General features: G+C 39.6%; 5 protein-coding genes across 5 annotated transcripts; 3 read left to right on the plus strand and 2 right to left on the minus strand.

Moving 5' to 3' along the window:
• On the plus strand, positions 1-1,181 carry LOC139223445 (gamma-crystallin M2-like). Its single transcript, XM_070855354.1, has 3 exons — positions 1-15; positions 125-367; positions 906-1,181. The coding sequence occupies exons 1-3, from the start codon at positions 1-3 to the stop codon at positions 1,179-1,181; spliced, it is 534 nt and encodes a 177-aa protein (XP_070711455.1).
• Positions 1,182-1,469: 288 nt separating this feature from the next.
• Positions 1,470-2,314, minus strand: LOC139223447 (gamma-crystallin M2-like). Its single transcript, XM_070855356.1, has 3 exons — positions 2,306-2,314; positions 1,901-2,143; positions 1,470-1,795 (listed from the first exon to the last, which is right to left on the minus strand). Exons 1-3 carry the CDS (start codon positions 2,312-2,314, stop codon positions 1,526-1,528), a joined length of 522 nt encoding a protein of 173 aa, XP_070711457.1. The 3' UTR covers positions 1,470-1,525.
• Positions 2,315-9,768: 7,454 nt separating this feature from the next.
• On the minus strand, positions 9,769-10,646 carry LOC139223448 (gamma-crystallin M3-like). The gene is made up of 3 exons (XM_070855357.1): positions 10,635-10,646; positions 10,138-10,395; positions 9,769-10,047 (listed from the first exon to the last, which is right to left on the minus strand). Exons 1-3 carry the CDS (start codon positions 10,641-10,643, stop codon positions 9,769-9,771), a joined length of 546 nt encoding a protein of 181 aa, XP_070711458.1. The 5' UTR covers positions 10,644-10,646.
• Positions 10,647-11,274: 628 nt separating this feature from the next.
• LOC139223444 (gamma-crystallin M3-like) lies at positions 11,275-12,824 on the plus strand. Its single transcript, XM_070855353.1, has 3 exons — positions 11,275-11,283; positions 11,397-11,645; positions 12,546-12,824. The coding sequence occupies exons 1-3, from the start codon at positions 11,275-11,277 to the stop codon at positions 12,822-12,824; spliced, it is 537 nt and encodes a 178-aa protein (XP_070711454.1).
• Positions 12,825-14,702: 1,878 nt separating this feature from the next.
• Positions 14,703-18,419, plus strand: LOC139223946 (gamma-crystallin S-like). Its single transcript, XM_070855949.1, has 4 exons — positions 14,703-14,782; positions 16,990-17,029; positions 17,289-17,531; positions 18,144-18,419. The coding sequence occupies exons 1-4, from the start codon at positions 14,703-14,705 to the stop codon at positions 18,417-18,419; spliced, it is 639 nt and encodes a 212-aa protein (XP_070712050.1).
• The last annotated feature ends 1,434 nt before the right edge of the window (positions 18,420-19,853 follow it).

The raw sequence follows: 19,853 nt of genomic DNA on the forward strand, positions 1-19,853 counted from the left end.
ATGACAATGGGAAAGGTAAGCGTATCATGTGTTATTAGTGAAAATATATAGTGAAAATATGTACACCTTGAGATGTTTTAACATCGCAAGAGTTGATGATCAGTGCTTTGACAAACATTTGCAGATCATATTCTACGAGGACAGAAATTTTCAGGGTCGGCACCATGAGTGCATGAGTGACTGTGCTGACCTGCACCCCTACTTCAACCGCTGTAACTCAATCCGGGTGGAGAGTGGCTGCTTCATGGTGTATGAGAGACCCCACTACCTGGGCCACCAGTACTTCCTCCGCAGGGGGGAATACTCTGATAACCAGCGCATGATTGGCATCAGTGACTGCATCCGCTCCTGCCGCATGATTCCCATGGTAAGCTAAGATGGTCTTAAAGAGGTGACAAGGGAATTATCTATGATAAAAAAATAATTGATCTATGAGGGCACACTGATTTATCACAGTGCAAAAGTCAAGAATCTGAAACATTACTGCCTGTATTTTAATGAGAGAGAAAGAGGGTGTTGGAATGTGCAAACACAATGTACAGATAAATACATACATAAATAGATATATGAGTAGGTTAAACATGCCTATAGAGGTCTTTACAGAAAAGTAACTTATAGTATAGTTTCTTTAGTGTCAGAATCTCAAATCTGAAATACCACAAATATAGGTGAAAACAGCTAAACAAATGGATGAAAGAGGAAGATGATGAAAAGTATGGAATTTATAATGCATGCAAAACGTTTGGCTGATTTTGCAAACCATTCTTCATGTAGTATTAGAAAGGTCGGGATTAACACTTAACCATTTATTAACTGATTTTTATGTTCACAATAACCAAAAAGGAAAACTACTGTATTGCAAAAAAAAAAACTGAACTGATTCATAAATGTTATTCCTCCCGCAGCACCGTGGCTCGTACAAAATAAGATTGTATGAGCGTCCAGACATGGCTGGCCAAATGCAGGAGGTGAGCGACGATTGCCCCAATGTCCAGGACCGCCTCCGTATGTCTGACATTAACTCATGCAATGTGGTTGATGGCCACTGGCTGCTGTACGACCAGCCCAACTACAAAGGAAGGCCTTACTACCTGAGACCCGGCGAGTATCGCAGATACAGCGACTGGGGTGGTGCCAGTCCAAGAATCGGCTCACTCAGGCGAATCACAGACCCCAACTAGAAGTCTTACAAACCTTCTTCCTCTCTCTGTTGTCAATAAACATGCTGGGCTTAAAATGTGTGCCTGTGTGTATCTGTATCTGAAAGATATGACAAAATAATTATGTGGCTTATAACAATGTGTCTGGAATATTTAGTTTTTCACCATTGGTCTGAATATTTGCATTCTGCGTTCTCTGCTTCAAAACAAAAGCAATGAGACACAATTTGCCACCTAAACAAATGACCAAATACCTCAACTCAAAGAGCCTCAAGAAAACAGAAGAAGTGATTGAGAGAACAGTAGTAATTGGATATATTTATTGACAGTACTTAACATAAACAGTGTCTGGACATCAACTTTTCTCACATAGTGATACGTCGGATGGATCCCACCCTTGCACTCATGCTACCCCAATCATTAAATCTCCGGTATTCGCCAGGGCGCATCAGGTACTGGCGCCCCCTGTAATGGGGATGTTCGTAGAAGAGCCAATAACCATCCGTTACGTTGCAGGAGTAGATGTCATTGTAATGGAAGTGCTCAAACAAGGAGGGGCAGTCATCAGTTAACTCCATCATCTGGCCTCGGAACTCTGGACGCTCGTAGATCATCATTTTGTGAGACCCTTGGTGCTGCAGACAAGACAAGTTAACTTAATGGCCTTTACAGCAGTGAAAGATTATCAAAAGAAACACCTTTTGAAAGGCGGTGCTCTTTGCAACCACCCTGAGGCTTACCGGGGGGATAACACGGCAAGATCGCACGCAGTCATTGAAACCCATCCAGCGTTGGTAGTCTGGATAGTCGCCCCTCCTCAGGAAGTACTGGTAGCCCATGTAGCTGGGTCTCTCATAGACCATCCAGTCACCACTGTCCACTCTAATGGAATTGCAGCGGCTAAAGTGGGAATGAAGGTCAGAGCATTCACTGCTGCATTCATAGGAGCGTCCCTGGAAGTTCCTGTCCTCGTAGAAGATGATCTGGAAAGATCAAATGAGGCACTTTAAAAGATGCATGAATATTTGCTCAAATTAAGCAAAGATGCATACTATACCAGGTGAAGAAAGGTTTCCAAGTTTCGGCTGAATAATCCAAGCAGATATGCAGAAGCACAAAAGATGCAGAAATACAAGCAGCCTTACCTTACCCATTGTGCCAGCTAACCTTCGTCACACTGTAGCAGCCGTCATGAGCTCCACACTGCCTTTATAACCCACGGATGACCTGTGTCATTGTAATTCAGAACAATGACGAGGCTCGTCAGCTCTTTCTCACAGAACAATATTTTTTTGTTTTGTGTGGTCAATGAAGCAAATCAGCTGTTTTCATTTGAGCAGAGGCTCCCCCTTTTAAATTTGCTGTGGTTGGTGGTAAAATACTATAGAATCCACAAATAAATATAAAATATAAATCAATAATCTGCCATATGAATAAACTGCATGTGAAAGCTCATTTGTTTCATTTGATTTTTCTATCTCCAGTTTACACACATCTTATCTTTGTACAATGGAACACATAATATTATGTGTGTATATTATGTGAAGTCCAGTGTATCTTGAGTTCTGTGCAAATGTATACATACTGTACAACCAAGGCTGTGGTATTGTGTAGATTCTGCCACAAAGTAGTGATACCATACCACCTTGCCACAGATGATGTTCTTTATATTCCATTTTAAAGATCAACATTTCATTTGACTGCAGGCACCTTGACCTGAGGCAACATGTGATTTTGTATAAATAAAATTAACTTGGCTTGACCTGACATGACTGAACATTTTCAGTTCAACATTGTAAATGCAGAAGTAAATGTTCAACATGTTGGTACTTTCCAAAACTCTGTGTAGTGAACACAACCACTGACATGGGTCTGCACACCACTGCAGGCTTTATATGATTTGCAATTCAGGCAGGATTATTTCCCTCAGGTCAGCAAAACAACTTGTTTTACTTGGTCACTGGTTTCAGTTATGCTCAGTTTTCCTTCAGTACACCATGTTGTGATATTCTCTGTTGGCTAAGTTACTGCCCAGCTGCCAAACCAAGACAGTAAGAAGACAGTGAAAGTATCAAGTAACAGTTGTTGACTTGTCTGTGAAGATTCTCATTCATCCAAGTCATAGTTATTCCTTAGGAGGTGAGCAAAAGTCAACTGGACTTGTTGAAGGTATTTGAAGACATTTGGCCTCCCATCCAAGAGGAACAGAACTGAAGAAGAGAAGAGAAGGACCTGTAAGATCCTTTTGTTAAACCAGAAACAGCCATTAACCCTTTCATGCATAGAGGTCGCTACAGTGTACAGCTATTCAAAAGCTGTTTTCTTGTATATGCATGAGTTTTGATGGCATAGTGGATGCTACTGCATCATCTCATACACTGCTACCCAGTGGGAAGCCATTGCAAGTGAAAAAAAAACCTTATATAAAAAAAAAAACCTTGCAGGTAAGAAATGGTGACATCAAGTAACATGTAAGGAGTCCTGCAATTGCTAAATTTTCCAAGTATTGATTTTATATTAGGAGAAAATTGTGATTAATCACATGTCCACTGAATTGTACATCATGCATGACTAGCTATATTTAAACTACTGGACATGTGAATATATCTTTATAGAATATGGGTTGAAACAGTTCAAATCTTGTTTTTTGTGCCTAAAGATGAATAAAAACACTTGGTAAAAATAATTATCATAATTCATGCATGAAAGGGTTAATATTGCTCAGTTCAAAGTGTGGAACAGGAGGAGGGGGCTAGGCGTGTAATGATAGGATGTGCAGGACGTGACATGGTTGAGGTGTGGTCCTATTCCTGAAACCCTGCTAGATAGCTTCAGTTCTGCCACTGTGGGAGGTAGCAGCTCAAATCCTGAAGGATTAATGGGTACCAGACAAAGAGAAAACATAGTAGAAATGCCAGTGGAACAAAAATCAAGTAGCCATTAGAACAGATACAGTGGTGATGTACTTGGGAGAAGAACAGACCCATGATTAGAATGAGGTGTTCTGGGATGCCACTGTGGGAGGCAAAGGTAGTAGCTCTAATTCTGAGGGTAGAAGATGAGGTTGAAGAAAGAAGTGCTGCTGAAACAAGAATCGAGTAGCCGCTTGTCTAGACTCAGATGAAGACAGGATCTGTCAGTGTTAACCTCTGAGATTTCCAGAATTGGAAGTTGTTGTACTTTGAAGTAAAAGATAGCTTGATGGATTGGTTTTAGTTCAGATTACCATGGTGTCCTCTGAGAAATGAGACGTGTCTGAAATGCAGACATAATGGCATGGGTCGAAGAGAGGCGATGATGGAGAGTTGAGGCAGTGAACTTGAGGCATCCGAGGAAACTAAAAAAGAAATCGCCTCTGAAGTTTTTGCGATGTGAGGGTTGCTGTATGAAGAGCGAACACGTTAAATGTAAGAGGAACGTGTGTGTGGGCTCTTTGTATAGAAGATGCTTGAGAAGTGTAGTTAACGGAGGATGACTGGAGGCCACACCCTGGCTGCTGGTAAGGAGTTTAGAGAAGAAGCTTATTCTGCTGTGGCTGGGTGAAATATGATGTTATGGTTATCATTTATAATGACAATAATGACAACAGCAACAAGTTGCGAGACACTAATTGATCTCTCCTTCCATCCTGAAAATCTATCTTTTTTTTTTGTTCAGTTCGAAGACGCTCCACTTTTCCTCACTGTCAGCGCTTCCTGTGAATTATTGTTGTTGTTATATGTTAACTATAAAATTAGATGAGCAACTTCACATTTTATAATCATAGGCTATAAAAAGCCTTTTTATCAAAAGACACATGGGTGCTTGGAGTAGGGTTACAGCCGATCAGCATCAGTTCTGAACAGAAGGAAGCCCACTGTTAGTTTGCGAGTCTTTGTGTTTGTGTATGTGTGTGTGTGTCTGTGCGTATGATTGTGTAAGTGTGTATGCATATTGTATGTAAGTAAGTGTGTGTGCACATGTCTGCATTTGAGGTGTTTGTGTGTCAGTTTTGTATGTTTTTGTGGTGGTACCAGGACCCATGGTTAGGGCAAAGTGTTGCCATATGCACTGGATGATTGCAAGTCTTTGCAAAGGCTGCAAAGGAAAGCTAGCTGCTGGGACTGTGATGTTAATTGCCCTCACTGACACGAGCTGCCAGGACTGGTGAAGCTGGTGAAGCTGGGAGACCAGCGCCGTGCCAAGTCCCCCGACTAGCGCATGCTGTTGAGGTTGCTTGAAGAGTGCAGCAGAGGGTGCTGGCATCCCGGCGATAGAATAGTTATTTTAGCAACTGCATAGACTGTATAAAAGACGTAAACGTGGCCACTGAGTAGTCGACCATTAATTTTTGGACTACCATTCAGAAGTTAATTCCACGTCTTCTGAGACTGAGGTAGCGAGCCCCAAAATGTCAACTCAAGTCTTCACAATGGTAGTCCAAAGATTAATCTGCGTCTGATTGGTTAGAGTTCAGCATGACCCATCTCTGATTGATCCTAAGGCATACCCTGCGTTATTGTGTGTTTTACTCTAAATGGGATCATAATTTACTAAATGAACATCATGCTGTATTGAGCTAGCAACTGAGACCATAAACTCATTACGAAAATGTTTACTCAGGTAATAAAATCAAAGTTATTAGTGGTGGTCATTGAAGACTTTTTTACTTTTGAGAGTTTTTCAAAAAGAAATCTAATTTCATGGTGAAAATCAGGGTCAGTGAAGTCACCATCTATGGTTTCTTGCCGGTCTGTCATGTAGCCTGATTGTCTGATTGGCTTGGAGAAATCTCGTAGTTCTACTGCCTCATGGTGAGGCAAGGGGCGGCATTTTGAATTCCCAGTGTATCAATAAATGGTGTTTAAAATTAATTCACACAAATATGCTTCAAATCATTTTATTGTGCGCATCACACAGTAAAAGAGGTAAGTTTATCATGGGTGGAAAACAAGGCTCCTTTTTGCTTCTGGCTTTGACAACTTGTTAATATTGTTAAAACAAAGCATTTGCAAACTCAGTAATTAGACACTTTCTATGTGTCTGATTGAACTGAACCTCATACAGCTCATTTTTCTGAGGGTCCTGTATTTTCCTGGTATCAGATAAAACATCTTGCCCTCATGAGTTTGGCTGTTCAAACATGAACCAGTAGCCTTCAACCACACTGCAGGACAGAGTCGCAGTCATAATCAGTTTGTGCATTTGCCCCTCAAAGTTCACTCTTTCATAGATTCTCATCTTACAGGGTCACTTGTGCTGTTAGTACAAGGTGTCAAATTACATAAAAAGTAAAATAATAATTGTAGTTATAGTAATAGTTGTATGTGCTAGTTTCCTGCTAGGAAATAAGAAGCGACAAGAAGCTAACTCTAATGTTTGTTTGCTTGCTGTGTCAAATGAAAAGCTAAATATAATTTTCCACAACATCTCAAGAGACATCCTCTTTAGAATGTGAATGCAAACGCAGCCTTTGAGTGTTAACTAAACTAAGATAGTTTAAAAAAAGCACAAGTTTATCCTTTAAATTCTTGGAAACAGTAGCTTGACAAACTTAACCAATTGCTGGCTTCTTTCAGAGCTTTAAACCACATCTAATTTTCTTAATCAGTGTGCACATTTGTCATACAGATATAAAGCCTGCAATGCAATTCAAAACAAAAGCATAACCAAGCACACTGTATTCTCATCAGACAGACTGTCCCTTTACATTACTGGCTGCCCTTGTCTCTCCTTGGTAGATAAAATCATGCACATATTTACCACAGGGACAATGCTGCAGGACTGAATGCAGTCACTGAATCCGATTGCATTCTGATACTCGGGGTAATCTCCCCTGGTCAGGAGGTACTGCTGGTCCATGTAGTTCGAGCTGCATCGACTCACAGGAGAGGAGATTTCAGAGCAGTCGCTGCTGCACTTATATGAGCGGCCCTGGAAGTTTCTCCCCTCAAGGAAGACAATCTAGAGAGAGAGAGACACACAGATTGTGTTTGAGTCCAGTAGAAAACATTGAGAGCTAAATGTTCAAGTGTTGTCTGTGATATGTGAGCATTTTGGTAGATATACAGTATAATATTATGAGGCAGGTTGTGTCTGTCTCCTGCACTGGCTGGTGCAGTGATCTGTACCCTTCATTCCCTTTCCGCTCATGGTCATTCTATTCATTTCTGTTGCTCTGCTCAACAGAAATACCTTTTATGCGTCATGTGACATCAAAAGAATGTGCTGCTCAATTGTACAAAATAAATGAGTCAGCTTATCAGCATGGAGGTCCCTACTGTGTTACACATCAAAGCTGTGAACACTGCAATCACTTAGATTGTACAGTAGTGATGCGGCTTCACAATAACAAGCATCTCTAGTTATTGCATTACTATTTTATTTTTGTGCCATCATTTTCATTATAGGAGACATTGCTTAACAGATGCAAGATAGGGGCCAATGCTTTCATTTAAAGCTACATTATGTATCCTTTGAAAGAGGAAAAGTAATACAATGCTCCTCGTACAAATGAAAAGTTGAGTTCAGAATCAGAATCAGAATCAACTTTACTGGCCAAGTTTGTACAAGCAAACAAGGAATTTGACTCAGGTGAAACTTCTCTCTCTATGTACAGTAAGAAAATTAGAAATAACAACAATAAGAATAAGAACAGAACAGAACAATAGAAGTACTCCTAAGAGTTCATAAGAACTACAGTTCAGTCTGGTATGGCCAGGCTAATGCCCCATGCTTCATTTTACAATGCCTATCAGTGTCTTTCTGCTATAGGCAATATGTGAAATGATTGCCTTCTAATTCAAAAAGTTAAAAAGTTTGAAATCAAACTAGTATGTAGTAAAGCATTTGCTATACTGTAAAATATTTGCATGTAAATATACTTCTTCATTCTACATTAACTGTAAAATATATTCAGTATTTCCCCCATCACAGCATCTGGTATGTTTAATTAGTTAATTTCACTGTCATATTTTCATCACTAGTTTCATACTTTCCTCACTAGGGACATGTTTGTGCCATTATCCTGTAATTATCATCTTCACATCAGTATTGATGGTTTGCTCAATGTGTGCTTTAAGCTACTCAAACTTTACAGTGCGTTATTTTCCAGAAGAATCCCAATATTTGCTTATCCTTCCTCATGTTTTATCATGAAGCTAAAATGTATTTTTCAAAAGGTCACTGTGAAATTTTCTGAGCACATTCATGCTCCTTAGAGGATGAAACCTCTCTATTTTGGGCTCTACATGAGTTTCCCTCTAGCAGCCACCTCAGGGCAAAATGTCAGCTTTGTACGCAAGATCACAGGGGTGCACTACAAAGCAAGTTCAATGTAGCCAGGCTCTCTGTGCGTGAGCTGGCTAGACTAACCCTAATTTCACAATCAGAGATGACGAAGACTCTCTGCTTCAGGTGTGCATTCCCATTAAAATTGTGCAATTGACACAATAAGTATTCTTCCAAATTGCTGAATGTTTTGTCAATAAACCCTGAAAAAAGGACGTATTGCTGCAGGTTACTCCAGTCAAGAGAAACAGGTCAGTACAGTGCACTGCTATGAAGAATATAAAAACTGTTTTTGCAAATAAGGCATGAGGAATGCTGGCAGAATAAGTTAGTGTGTTTATTTTACCAGTGCACTCTCAATGCCTCCCCTTATTTCTAATTTACCAGCAGTTTCTATAGCAACATGATGCATGCAGTTTGCACAACTGCACAGCTTGTTTGGTAGCATGATTAACGGGTCAAAAAATCATGACTTGTATATACAGTTTCATATATATATATATATATATATATTACCTCATTTGAGAATCTGTAGTGCTCATAGAGAATGATTCCAGGGAAAAGTGGGCAGAGCTTTTTATGGCTGGTTAGAGCCGAAACCTGCAGTATAACTTGCTCTGGACCAGGTTAAGTTTGCAGAATAATGTTAACTTTAGGCTCAACATGCCTCGTTAATCCACTAATCTTGTAGTACACCATTCAGATAATATAGCATGCAGGCTGCCATAAAATTAACACATTCATGCATGACCTTTCCTTTAGTGCCTCAGGACAGACTCCAAAATTTGAAAATTCATCACTAAGTGGGTGTTGAAATCAGTAGTGGCTCCTGTAGCTATCCATCTTTGCTGGCATTAAGTATCGGTACAGGGGATTGAAACAAAACCCAAACATGTCTATGATAATCACTGAATGCCATCCAAATGTAATATTCTATCACTATCAGAGTGGAAGATTCCTAAAGTGAACATGTTCACAGTGATCAACTGCTTATTCACTTAAATTACAAGTAGTCTGTTACAGTGTTGGGTCTTTTCATACATTGTCAAGGAGATGAACCTTGTCATGTGGCTCATCCCTATCTCTGAGGTTTCGCTCCTCTCCTGGCCCGAGGTACAGCATCCTGCCTGTGTAGTTGGACTGCTCAAACAGCCAGTGAAAAAATGACTAAACAAAGTATAGATTGCTTTTATCTTTAAGTAAAAGTGAAAATATACAGCTGCACAGGAGGAGTCACTATTTGCTTTTTTTAAAATGGTTATTTTGCACTAGATCGACATACAGGAATCAGAAATTTTGGATTTCAGCTTGCTTTATTTTTCCATCCAGAACATGCGAGTTAGCAGGAGTCCATGATGCGCCTGATGGAGGTGAACCTTGCTATGTTGCTAATCCCCACCTCTTTGAGGTTCTTGTACTCTCCTGGCATGAGGTACAGCATCTTGCCTCTGTAGTTTGGCTGCTCAAACATCAGCCAATGGCCGTCCATCACATTGCAGGACTGGCAGTCGGAAATGCGGAAACGATCCATCATGTTGTCACAGTCGTCCATCAGCTCATGCATCTGGCCTCCGTAATTCTCCCCTTCATAGATCCTCATCCTGAACTGTCCCCTATGCTGTGGATAAAGACAAGATATGATATAAGTTCATCTGAGCATGCACGAGCAACTTAGTTTGAAAAGCATGAGCAACCACTGAAATCTTACCATGGGGATCATCCGACAAGAGCTAATGTTATCCATCATTGCCATGCCCAACATGCTGCCCATGCACTGAAGATCTGAGTACTCCCCTCTCCTCAAGAAGACCTGATTCCCCATGAAGTTAGGGTGATCGTATACCATGAAGCAGCCGTTGTCCACCCTGCATGAGTTGCAGCGGTTCAGGTGCATGTGGATGTCGGAGCAGTCGCTGCTGCACTCATAGGTCCGACCCTGGAAGTTCTTCTCCTCATAGAAAATAATCTGCAGCAAAAAAAAAAACATATGGAAACATTGATGAAAATACTCAAACACTGAAGAAAAGGATTCCTGTTAGGTTTATTATTTGGATTGAGAAGACTTTCTGTTAGTGTGGAAAAATGCATTTCCAACCCTATTAAGAACCCTTGCACAATAATTTGTGCATAAACAATTAACCAGTTTATTACTACTCATAAAACTCCATATTTCTGGACATTATACAAACATATAATAAATCGTACTCTGCCCATGGTGACGGTTTTAGTTTTTGCACATGATGGCATCCTCGCCACATTTATAGAGAATCAGACCACAGACCACCTTGCACACCTTTGTGTAAAACATCATGACTCATCACAAGGTTCACGTGGGTTTGCATTCATTTTTTACAACACACCTCAATAGTTATTATTGCATATTGGATGTAGTTTAGAGAGGTTATGTCAAGTCATAACAAAAGCATTACATTATTATTTCAGTTTTTACCTTATATACGCCACAAAACCAACGCTTCATTGTTTTGTGGGATCATCAATGCATCCTGTCTGTAGTGTTGCCATAAAGTTCAGTCTCATCTTCAGATATGATATTCGCAACACATAGTTTTTTACAGAATAGACATGAATTAACTAATTGAATTTGCTGGAAGCAAGCATTAAAGCCCGATATTCAGTTCACAATAACTATTGCAGATTCTGACATACAGTAAAATCTGCCACCCTATAGTGTTGCAGTGTGCCACAATATAGAGTGATGACTCAAAGGTTTCAGCACAAGCCATGTGGAAATACTACGGCTGTGTAATGTATAAAAAGGGATAGGGCCAATGTTGATGGAGTACATCTGAAATTAACTCACAAATATCACCATATGCCATATACCATGGGGAGGGTGAGTGAAACTTTCATAACATCTCAGGCACAATAACATAAAAAAGATTTTTTTAAAAGTCAAAAGAGCCTGAAGTTGACAGTCTTGTAAGATACTAACCTTATTCTTTGCAGATCATATTCTACGAGGACAGGAACTTCCAGGGTCGTTCCTATGAGACCAGCAATGACTGCCCGGAGCTCACCTCCCACCTGAGCAGGTGTAACTCCTGCAGGGTGGAGAGTGGCCTTTTCATGGTCTATGAGAAGCCCAACTTCTTGGGCCATCAGATGCTGGTGAGGAGGGGCGAGTATCCAGACAACCAGCTCCTGATGGGAATGAGTATGAGTGACTGCATCAGGTCCAGTCGCATGATCCCAATGGTAGGTGGTCGAGTTTTTTGCGCTTAGCTGCAGCAGTCACACCAGCAATGGCATGCTAGAAGACTGGTGCACCAAAAAAATACTTAGAAAATCTTTAATCTGCTAAGAGGGATTGTGTATTGACATTATTAAAATAACACCCTCCTCCATGTTAAACTCATATAAGTTGAGTTAATGCAAAAGGCTTACATGAATTGAAAAATTAGCATATAGGTTCTTTTCTAACCTTTAAAACAAATCTCTAGAATTCTATATATTCTAAACTCAAGGTCCACTTACTAGCATTCGACCACACCTTCAGCCTTCTTGAACAAATGGAACCTGCTCAGGTGGAATTACATAACCTTAGTGCAAAACTCTATCTGATAAATCCTGAGCAGCAGCTTACATTTGCTGAGGAAGGGTGTTAGACACAGCTGAAGCCCCTGGAAATTTAGTAAGTGGCTCTTTGAGTTTTTAGAATATTTTCTCACAAATCTCAGTAGTTCATTAGTCTTAAATGGTATTTGCAAGCCCACTTTTTGATTAAGATAAGATAGGAACATCAATATGTGGTTTTTATGACTAGGATAGTTTTAAACATGGTCCAGTTTCACAAAATCGTAAGAATGTAAATTGTTGGCAATATTATTTTAACAACTGCTATCTCCAGAATGCAAGTTAATTAACACTGCAGTTGTTTTCTTGTGTTAACAGGTTGTTTTTGAAAAAAAAAAAAAAAATATGTATATTGTTTTCTTGAGATGATGAGATCATTAATTTCTGATCTCAGAACAACTGCCCATCTCTGTCTCTGTACGCTAGTCTCATTACACAAGTGTAAAAGGACAGTTGTAATGTGTAGGTTCATTTTCAGTTCAGAAGCCCAGCGTCATCTCCTTCATGTTTCTTCATCCACAGCACAGGGGACCCTTCAGAATGAAGATCTATGAGAGGGAGAACTTCGGAGGCCAGATGCATGAGCTGATGGACGACTGTGACAACATGATGGATCGTTTCCGCATTTCCGACTGCCAGTCCTGCAATGTGATGGACGGCCACTGGCTGATGTTTGAGCAGCCAAACTACAGAGGCAGGATGATGTACCTCAGGCCAGGAGAGTACAGGAACCTCAGAGAAATGGGGATGAGCCACATGACAAGGTTCACCTCCATCAGGCGCATTATGGACTCCTGTTAAATCACATGCATTGGGTGGAAAAATAAAGCAAGCTGAAATCCAAAGTTTCTGATTCCTGTACGTCATTCTAGTGCAAAATAACCACGTTAAAAAAGTGAATAGTGACTCCTCCTGTTCAGCTGTATATTTTCACTTTTACTTAAAGATAAAAGTAATCAATAATTTGTGTCGTTTTTTTAAATATATGGTAAAGAAGTCATTGCCTGGAACTTTTTTGGAAATTCTTCTCATAGAAGCATCAGTTTAGGGTTAGGCATGTTTTCCTGTCCAGCACAAAGGAAAAAAACTATGAGCAAACAGGAAGGTTGTGAAATGAAGGTTATGGTCATTTCTTCTATTAAAAAGGTTCATCAGCTGACTCTAAGGGCTCAGATGAGCTTCCCACAAACACTTGAACAAGCAGTCACTGACTGCAGCTCCATGACTAAAGCCAGTACTCTGCAAATCGTTTTTCACACTGTACTGAGGTGAACTGAAACTGCTGGATGGTACACAAAACAAACTGTACAGTCCACAAAATTTCTGACAGGTTGGAACACGCAAAGCACCAAAAAATGCCTGTGCATTAATGGCAAACGACGATGGTGAAAAAAGAGAAAACAAAAATGGGAATAAAATGTTGTTTGCATTATTTAGTCCAAACACTTTTATTGACTGCCTTAACTAAGTCAGTCATTCCAAACATTCTTCCTCTTTCATTACATGTAAGGGGCTAAAACAACTTAAGTATTTATAATAGATGGAAAGTGGTAAAGATGTGATGTAGTCCACAGATGTAGATTAGTGTTTTGCTTATCCACAACAAGACATTGGTGAAAATGTAATGTAAAAAACATAGCACAATAAAAACAAACACTCCACTATTACTATATGAAACTGATATGCTCTTCACTTTCTTGAACAATATTCAATATTTTTAAACACGGTAGGGCCCAATGTAAAAGTTTTAAGCCCAAGACCGGACCAGACTGGACCAGACTGGTAATACCAAATATCCCACTAGGTATTGAAAGTAACTCAACCACTCCAGAGTGAAATATAATGAGAGCCCATTATATTGGCATTGTCATTGTCAGTCAGCTTCACCTGGAATATTTTTCAATTAACATGCGTGCCTTGTCCAGAGTTAATTGTGGAATTTCTTGCCTTCTTAGTGTGTTTGAGACCATCAGTTGCATTATGCAAAGGTAGAGTTGGTACACAATTCTATATAGTAAATAGCCCTATTCGACTACTGTTCGAATCAATAGTATGGCGAGAACCACTCAAGTAAGTACAGAAACAACAGTTCATCATTACTTTAAGACATGAAAGTCAGTTAGTCCTTAAAATTTCAAGAACTTTGAATAGATCCTCAAGTCCAGTCGTGAAAACCATCAAACGCCATCATGAAACTGGCTATCATGAGGACGGCCCCAGGAAGGGAAGACCAGGATACCAGCCTCAAAAACCACAAATCAACATCAACTGTTCAGAGGCCTTCACTGCGTGAATGGTCGAATTGCTACAAAGAACTAGGGAAGAACAAGAAGAAGAAGAAAATAGCTTGGGCCAAGAAACACAAGAAATGGACATTAGACTAGTGGAAATCTGTATTTTGATCTGATGAGTCCAAATTTGAGATTTTTGGTTCAGTGTCTTTATGAGATGCAGAAAAGGATGAGCAGATGGTTTCTACATCTGTGGTTCCCACCATCAAGCATGGAGTTGATGGTGGAGGTGTGATGTGTCGGGTAATACAACATTCTGCAGTGACAGGCCATCCCATCCGGCTTGTGCTTAGTGGGACCATCATATGTGTACTAACAGAACAATGACCCCCCAAGGCTATGTAAGGGCTATTTGACCAAGAAGGAAAGTGATGGAGTGCTGCGTAAGATGACCTGGCCTCCACAATTACCCAACCTAAACCAAAGTGAGATGGTTTGGGATGAGCTGGACCACAGAGTGAAGGAAAAGTAGCCAATAAATACTCAGCATGTCTGGAAATTCCTGCAAGACTGTTAGAAAACCATTCAAGGTGACTACCTCATGAAGCTGATTGTTCAAAGTAGCTCACTTTTGCTTTCATGGCAGCTTTGTACACTCTTGGCATTCTCTCAATCTAAAATATATTTTGGTTTGTCGGACACTTTTTTGTCTTAAATAATTCCATGTGTGTTCTTCATAGTGTTGATGCCTTCAACATTAATCTACAATGTAGAAAATAAATAGAAATAAAGAAAAAAACATTGAATGAGAAGGTGCGTCCAGACGTGTGGAACTGTACACAGTACCTAAAATCAGGTGGGGTACCACTGATGATCAATGACCAGATGGAAACTGAAAACTAACTAGCAGACAAACTGGTTGTACAAGGTTTTATCAGGTAAAATCAATCTGGATGCTGTGTAAACACGACAGACTTTTTCCCTCTTGTGTTAACCTCTGACGAGAAAGACAAAGATTAGTAGGAGAACATCAGTGTCTCCATTTATAGCCTAAAAAGCACCAGTTAATATTACGTTATATATGTTTTGCTACAAGTTGGATTCAGCACCATCAGCACAAGTTGCTGATGTGGGCCACTTTTTAATTTGCTAGAACATCTATCTCATAATGACAAATTCAGTCGATTCGCTGGCTGGCAGACCAGAAACCAACCCAACACTAAAACCTGGCACATACAGTATACAACCACATGTACTACAATAAAGGTTCAGTAGCCTGCCATCCAACATTCAGTTCACTTCTGGTTTCCGAGGGGCATTATCAACACGTGCAGACCAAAATGCCTCTTGATGCAACTGGATAGACCTACAACTGTTCAGAACGATAAAACATGTGCCCTTACTGCAAACACATATGTCTTATAAACAAAAGGTTTTCTTCCCAAATAACATTCTTGGTTTTTCAACTGTTGCCATCTTGATTTTGGAGCAAGAAGCAATCCATGAGTTTTTCTCTGATTTAGGTTAGGTTAGGTATGACTGCCTGTTTTTAGTTAGTCACAAAGCATACCCTGCTATTTTATTTGATTTATTTGTTTTATAAATAGGGTCATCTTCTCATAGATATCCATTCACTCAAACTTCTTTTTGGAGCCAGTTGAGCCCCCCCCCTACTGGCCATTAGAAAGAAAGCAGGTATAAAGCATTTACTTATATATACTGCTTCACTTTTCAGACCCAGAAGCTTCTTTTATGGCTTTATGTCCAAGTGATTGAGGATTTTACAGAACCTTCCACATCATTGGCAGCCATCTTGGCTTTTTACGGAAATGCCTATACGGCACTTCTCTGTCAGCCATTGTATCAAATGCTCCCCATATTGATAACCAGTTGTGATCTGCAGGAGCTAAGCCAGGACTGTTTCGATCATGCTAATATGCAGAAACTCAAAAATGTTTGTATTTCTGCTGCCAAATACATTTGTCAGAGCTAAAAGTTTTGGATTATCTGCAGCACCTCTGGACCCCAAACCATTACCTGCTTTTCTTGGCTACACAATACAAAAACACAAACATGACCCGTATAGGTTAAATTCAGTGTGCCGCCAATGTATGACCATCAAACATGGTCTGTGGGAGTTTGAATAGGTCTTTCCACTCAAGCAAATAAGTGTGCTTTTGGCAAATCTACAGGGGAACTGCCACTACACTTGGCTATAATCTCATCTCTCTAGATCTCATTTAACTGTACAAGGAGTGATTCTAGACTCCAGTATGTACGTTTGGCCAACTCACCTCCAAACTATAATAGAAAGGTGACAGTCACAGATGAAGCGATCAGCTGTGATGATGTGCATATAAAAAACACATCCTTGGTATTATTTAACATACTATAAAATTGCTTTGTGCATCATCATCATCATCATCATTATCATTACATCAAACTACCAAGCAGTATGGAAGGTAAGTAAAATGTGCCTCACTTTTACCAGCTGCAGCATTAAAGTGATTCTGGTATTGATGCTAATATTTTTAATGAAGTTGAATTCATGACTTTTATTATTAAATTACAGATGTTTGCATCTGTATTAACATGTTTTTTTTTAACACTCTTTAAATGTTAGTGTAATGTTAACTCAGTTAGATAATCATTCAGATCACTTGCAGCTGTCACAAAAATACATTGCCAAATAGTTTCTCTCCATCACTGTCTGACTCTGCCTTCAACTGTTCCAGCAAGTGTTTGATACAGAGTCATCATCAGGCTGGAACAAAGGCAAATCAAACTGCACCAAGCCATTTTGCTGATATGTAAATCTACCTCATTTGGGTATCAAAAGCTTGCCATACTCTGCACATTTTGTTTATCAATAAATACTTTGATGGGGCTGCAGCAAAGAATGTGGTTTACAGAGAATCCAAATGGGGAAGGTAAGATAAAACCTACTATAACCAGTCTGCTTTGTAAAGTCACTTTTAGGATGCTCAGGTTCAGAATGTGTAATTGACATTTTTTCCTCTTACTTTTGCCACAGATCACATTTTTTGAGGAGAAGAAATTCCAGGGCCGCTGCTACAACTGTAGCAGCGACTGTGCTGACCTACACACATACTTCAGCCGCTGCAACTCAGTCAGGGTGGAAAGCGGTGTGTGGGCGATCTATGAGAGACCCAACTACAAGGGTTTCCAGTACATTCTCAGCCCTGGGGAGTATGCTGACAACCAGCAATGGATGGCCTTCAATGACAGCGTCAAATCCTGCCGTGCCATAAAGAACGTAAGAGCTGCCTTTCAGGTTTATTCAGACATTTATGATTTTAGGTTTGACATATAATGTTTCTGTTTTGTTGTCTTTAATGTCTTTTCAGTGCCCAGATCTTAAATGCCTGGCAACTATTCACTCTTGGTAGCGACTAGCTGCAAATCATAGTTGAGCATTTAACAGCTAAAGAATCTGATGTTCTTTCTCAGATGCTGGTAGTGGTCAAAGAAAGTTAACATGAGAGTTAATAGACAGACAACTCCAAATTAATGCTAATATTTAACCTTCTTCAAATTCTATGCGACATGTAAATTAAAAAAGGACAATGCAGCGGAATTAATATGTGGAAGTAACTAAACAATTACAGATACAGAATAAACGTACTAGTACTACTCTAGCTAAGACTTTCAAGCAAAAACCTGCAGGTTTTTTCAGTTTAACAACTCTTTGATTGTTTTGATTGTCAGTGTTTGCTGTGAACAGATAATACAGTATGTTTGTTTTATCATCTCATTAGACCAGCAATAGGCCCAGATATCAAACCTCAATAATTTGTTGGTTCCAATTAGTGTCCATAAGGGCAACTGTGAGAGCTTTTCTTTCTTAGTTCTTGTCTTGTGTTTTTAGATCTATGGCAGTGCATGGAAGCTGAGGCTGTACGAGAGGCCAGACTTTGAAGGGCAGATGGTGGAGTGCTCTGATGACTGTCCCTCGGTGTATGATACCTACAAGCTGCGTGAGGCATACTCCTGCGTGGTGACTGACGGTGCCTGGGTGTTTTACGACCTCCCCAACTACAGGGGGCACCAGTACCTCCTAGAGCGAGGCGAGTACCGTCAGCATAGTGACTGGGGGGCGTCCTCACCTGGTGTCAGCTCCTTCCGTAGAATCACAGAGTTTTAACTCTTCTGCGGCTTTAGCTTTGAAAGTGTTCAAGACCTTTCAGATTCCCACAATGACACAACACCATCAATAAATTGAGGAGCAAACTGACTGTTCTCATGGATTTTCTGTAAGTGTGTCTCATGCTAGGGGACTTCTTCCTGCCTGTGTCCTCATATAATACCTGATGCTGCTCATGTGGGGATTCTTGAATCCTTAATGTTGAGTTCCTGAATCGTTGGGTCTCTCTCTAATTAAAGAGTTTGGTCTAGACCTGCTCTTTATGAAAAGAGTCTTGAGATAACGCTGTTATGAATTGGCACTCTATAAATAAAGATTGATTGATTGATTGATTGATACTAGATCTCTGATTTGAGTATTGTAGCTGTAGTTGCTAATAAGGCCAGTTATCTTTGTGATCACAGCTTAAATTTTTCATCATAAACACAAATATTTAGTATTTAACTAAATCTATATTTAGATGAGTATATATAAATGTAGCTAACTTATATTTAGTTTTAATTACAAAATAAGCACATAATTTATTCATATTAATTTGAGATATTAAACACTGACACATTGTTTTCACATGATCACAACTTAAAGGGGTACTCCAATGATTTCATTTTGCACTTCCATAAAGTTGGGGGACTCGCAAGAGACTGATTTAAAAACGATTTTGCAAAAGGTAAAAAATGAAGCAACGAGGGCAAATATCCTGACTTTTAGTCTTCCAATAGTGCAACTCAGACACCCCCTTTTGTTTAGACCCTCCCTTCCAAGTAAATGCCCACACCTTTAAACTCCATGCCCCCTATTTGTAATACACACTGTTATAAATTTGAGGTCTCCAAACTCAAACTGAGATCAATCAAATTATGTCAACTTAAGAAATGTTCTCCAGAACCACAAAAGGCAATATTATAGACCTTGTCACAGGCTGAGTACTACTAAGTACATGAAGTACATTGAGGTGGGTGGAATGATCTTAACCCTTTCAAATTTGATTAAAAAGAGGAACAGAACAAAAATTCTGCGGAAGAAGGCACACGTAGACCTTCTCAAGATAATTAAATCACAACAATGAGAGAAGTGTTGTTAAGTCTTGAGATAATGCAGTAATACTTTGCATAATTGGCTAAATATGACCAACGGTTTTAATTACAAACACTATTGCTCCTAATTTCAATGATCTGAATGACTTCAACCGGGCAGGAGCGACGAATCAGCTGTTTATGACCTCATCTGTTCCATATAGCAGCAGAATTGCAAATAAAGAATATTTTCTCTAAAGCTGAACAACTCCCCTGCAGACAGGAATATTGATCTTGTATGCATGTGGAAATGGAAGCTGATTATTGCATTTGTAAAGAAATTATTAATAAATCTGGTTTTAGCTCCCTTACTGTGAATATATTTTACATAACATTTGCCAACTAAATCTTGCTTGTTTGC

The sequence above is a fragment of the Pempheris klunzingeri genome, chromosome 24 (genome assembly GCF_042242105.1).
Source record: "Pempheris klunzingeri isolate RE-2024b chromosome 24, fPemKlu1.hap1, whole genome shotgun sequence".
In the NCBI taxonomy this organism is placed as follows: Eukaryota; Metazoa; Chordata; class Actinopteri; order Acropomatiformes; family Pempheridae; genus Pempheris; species Pempheris klunzingeri.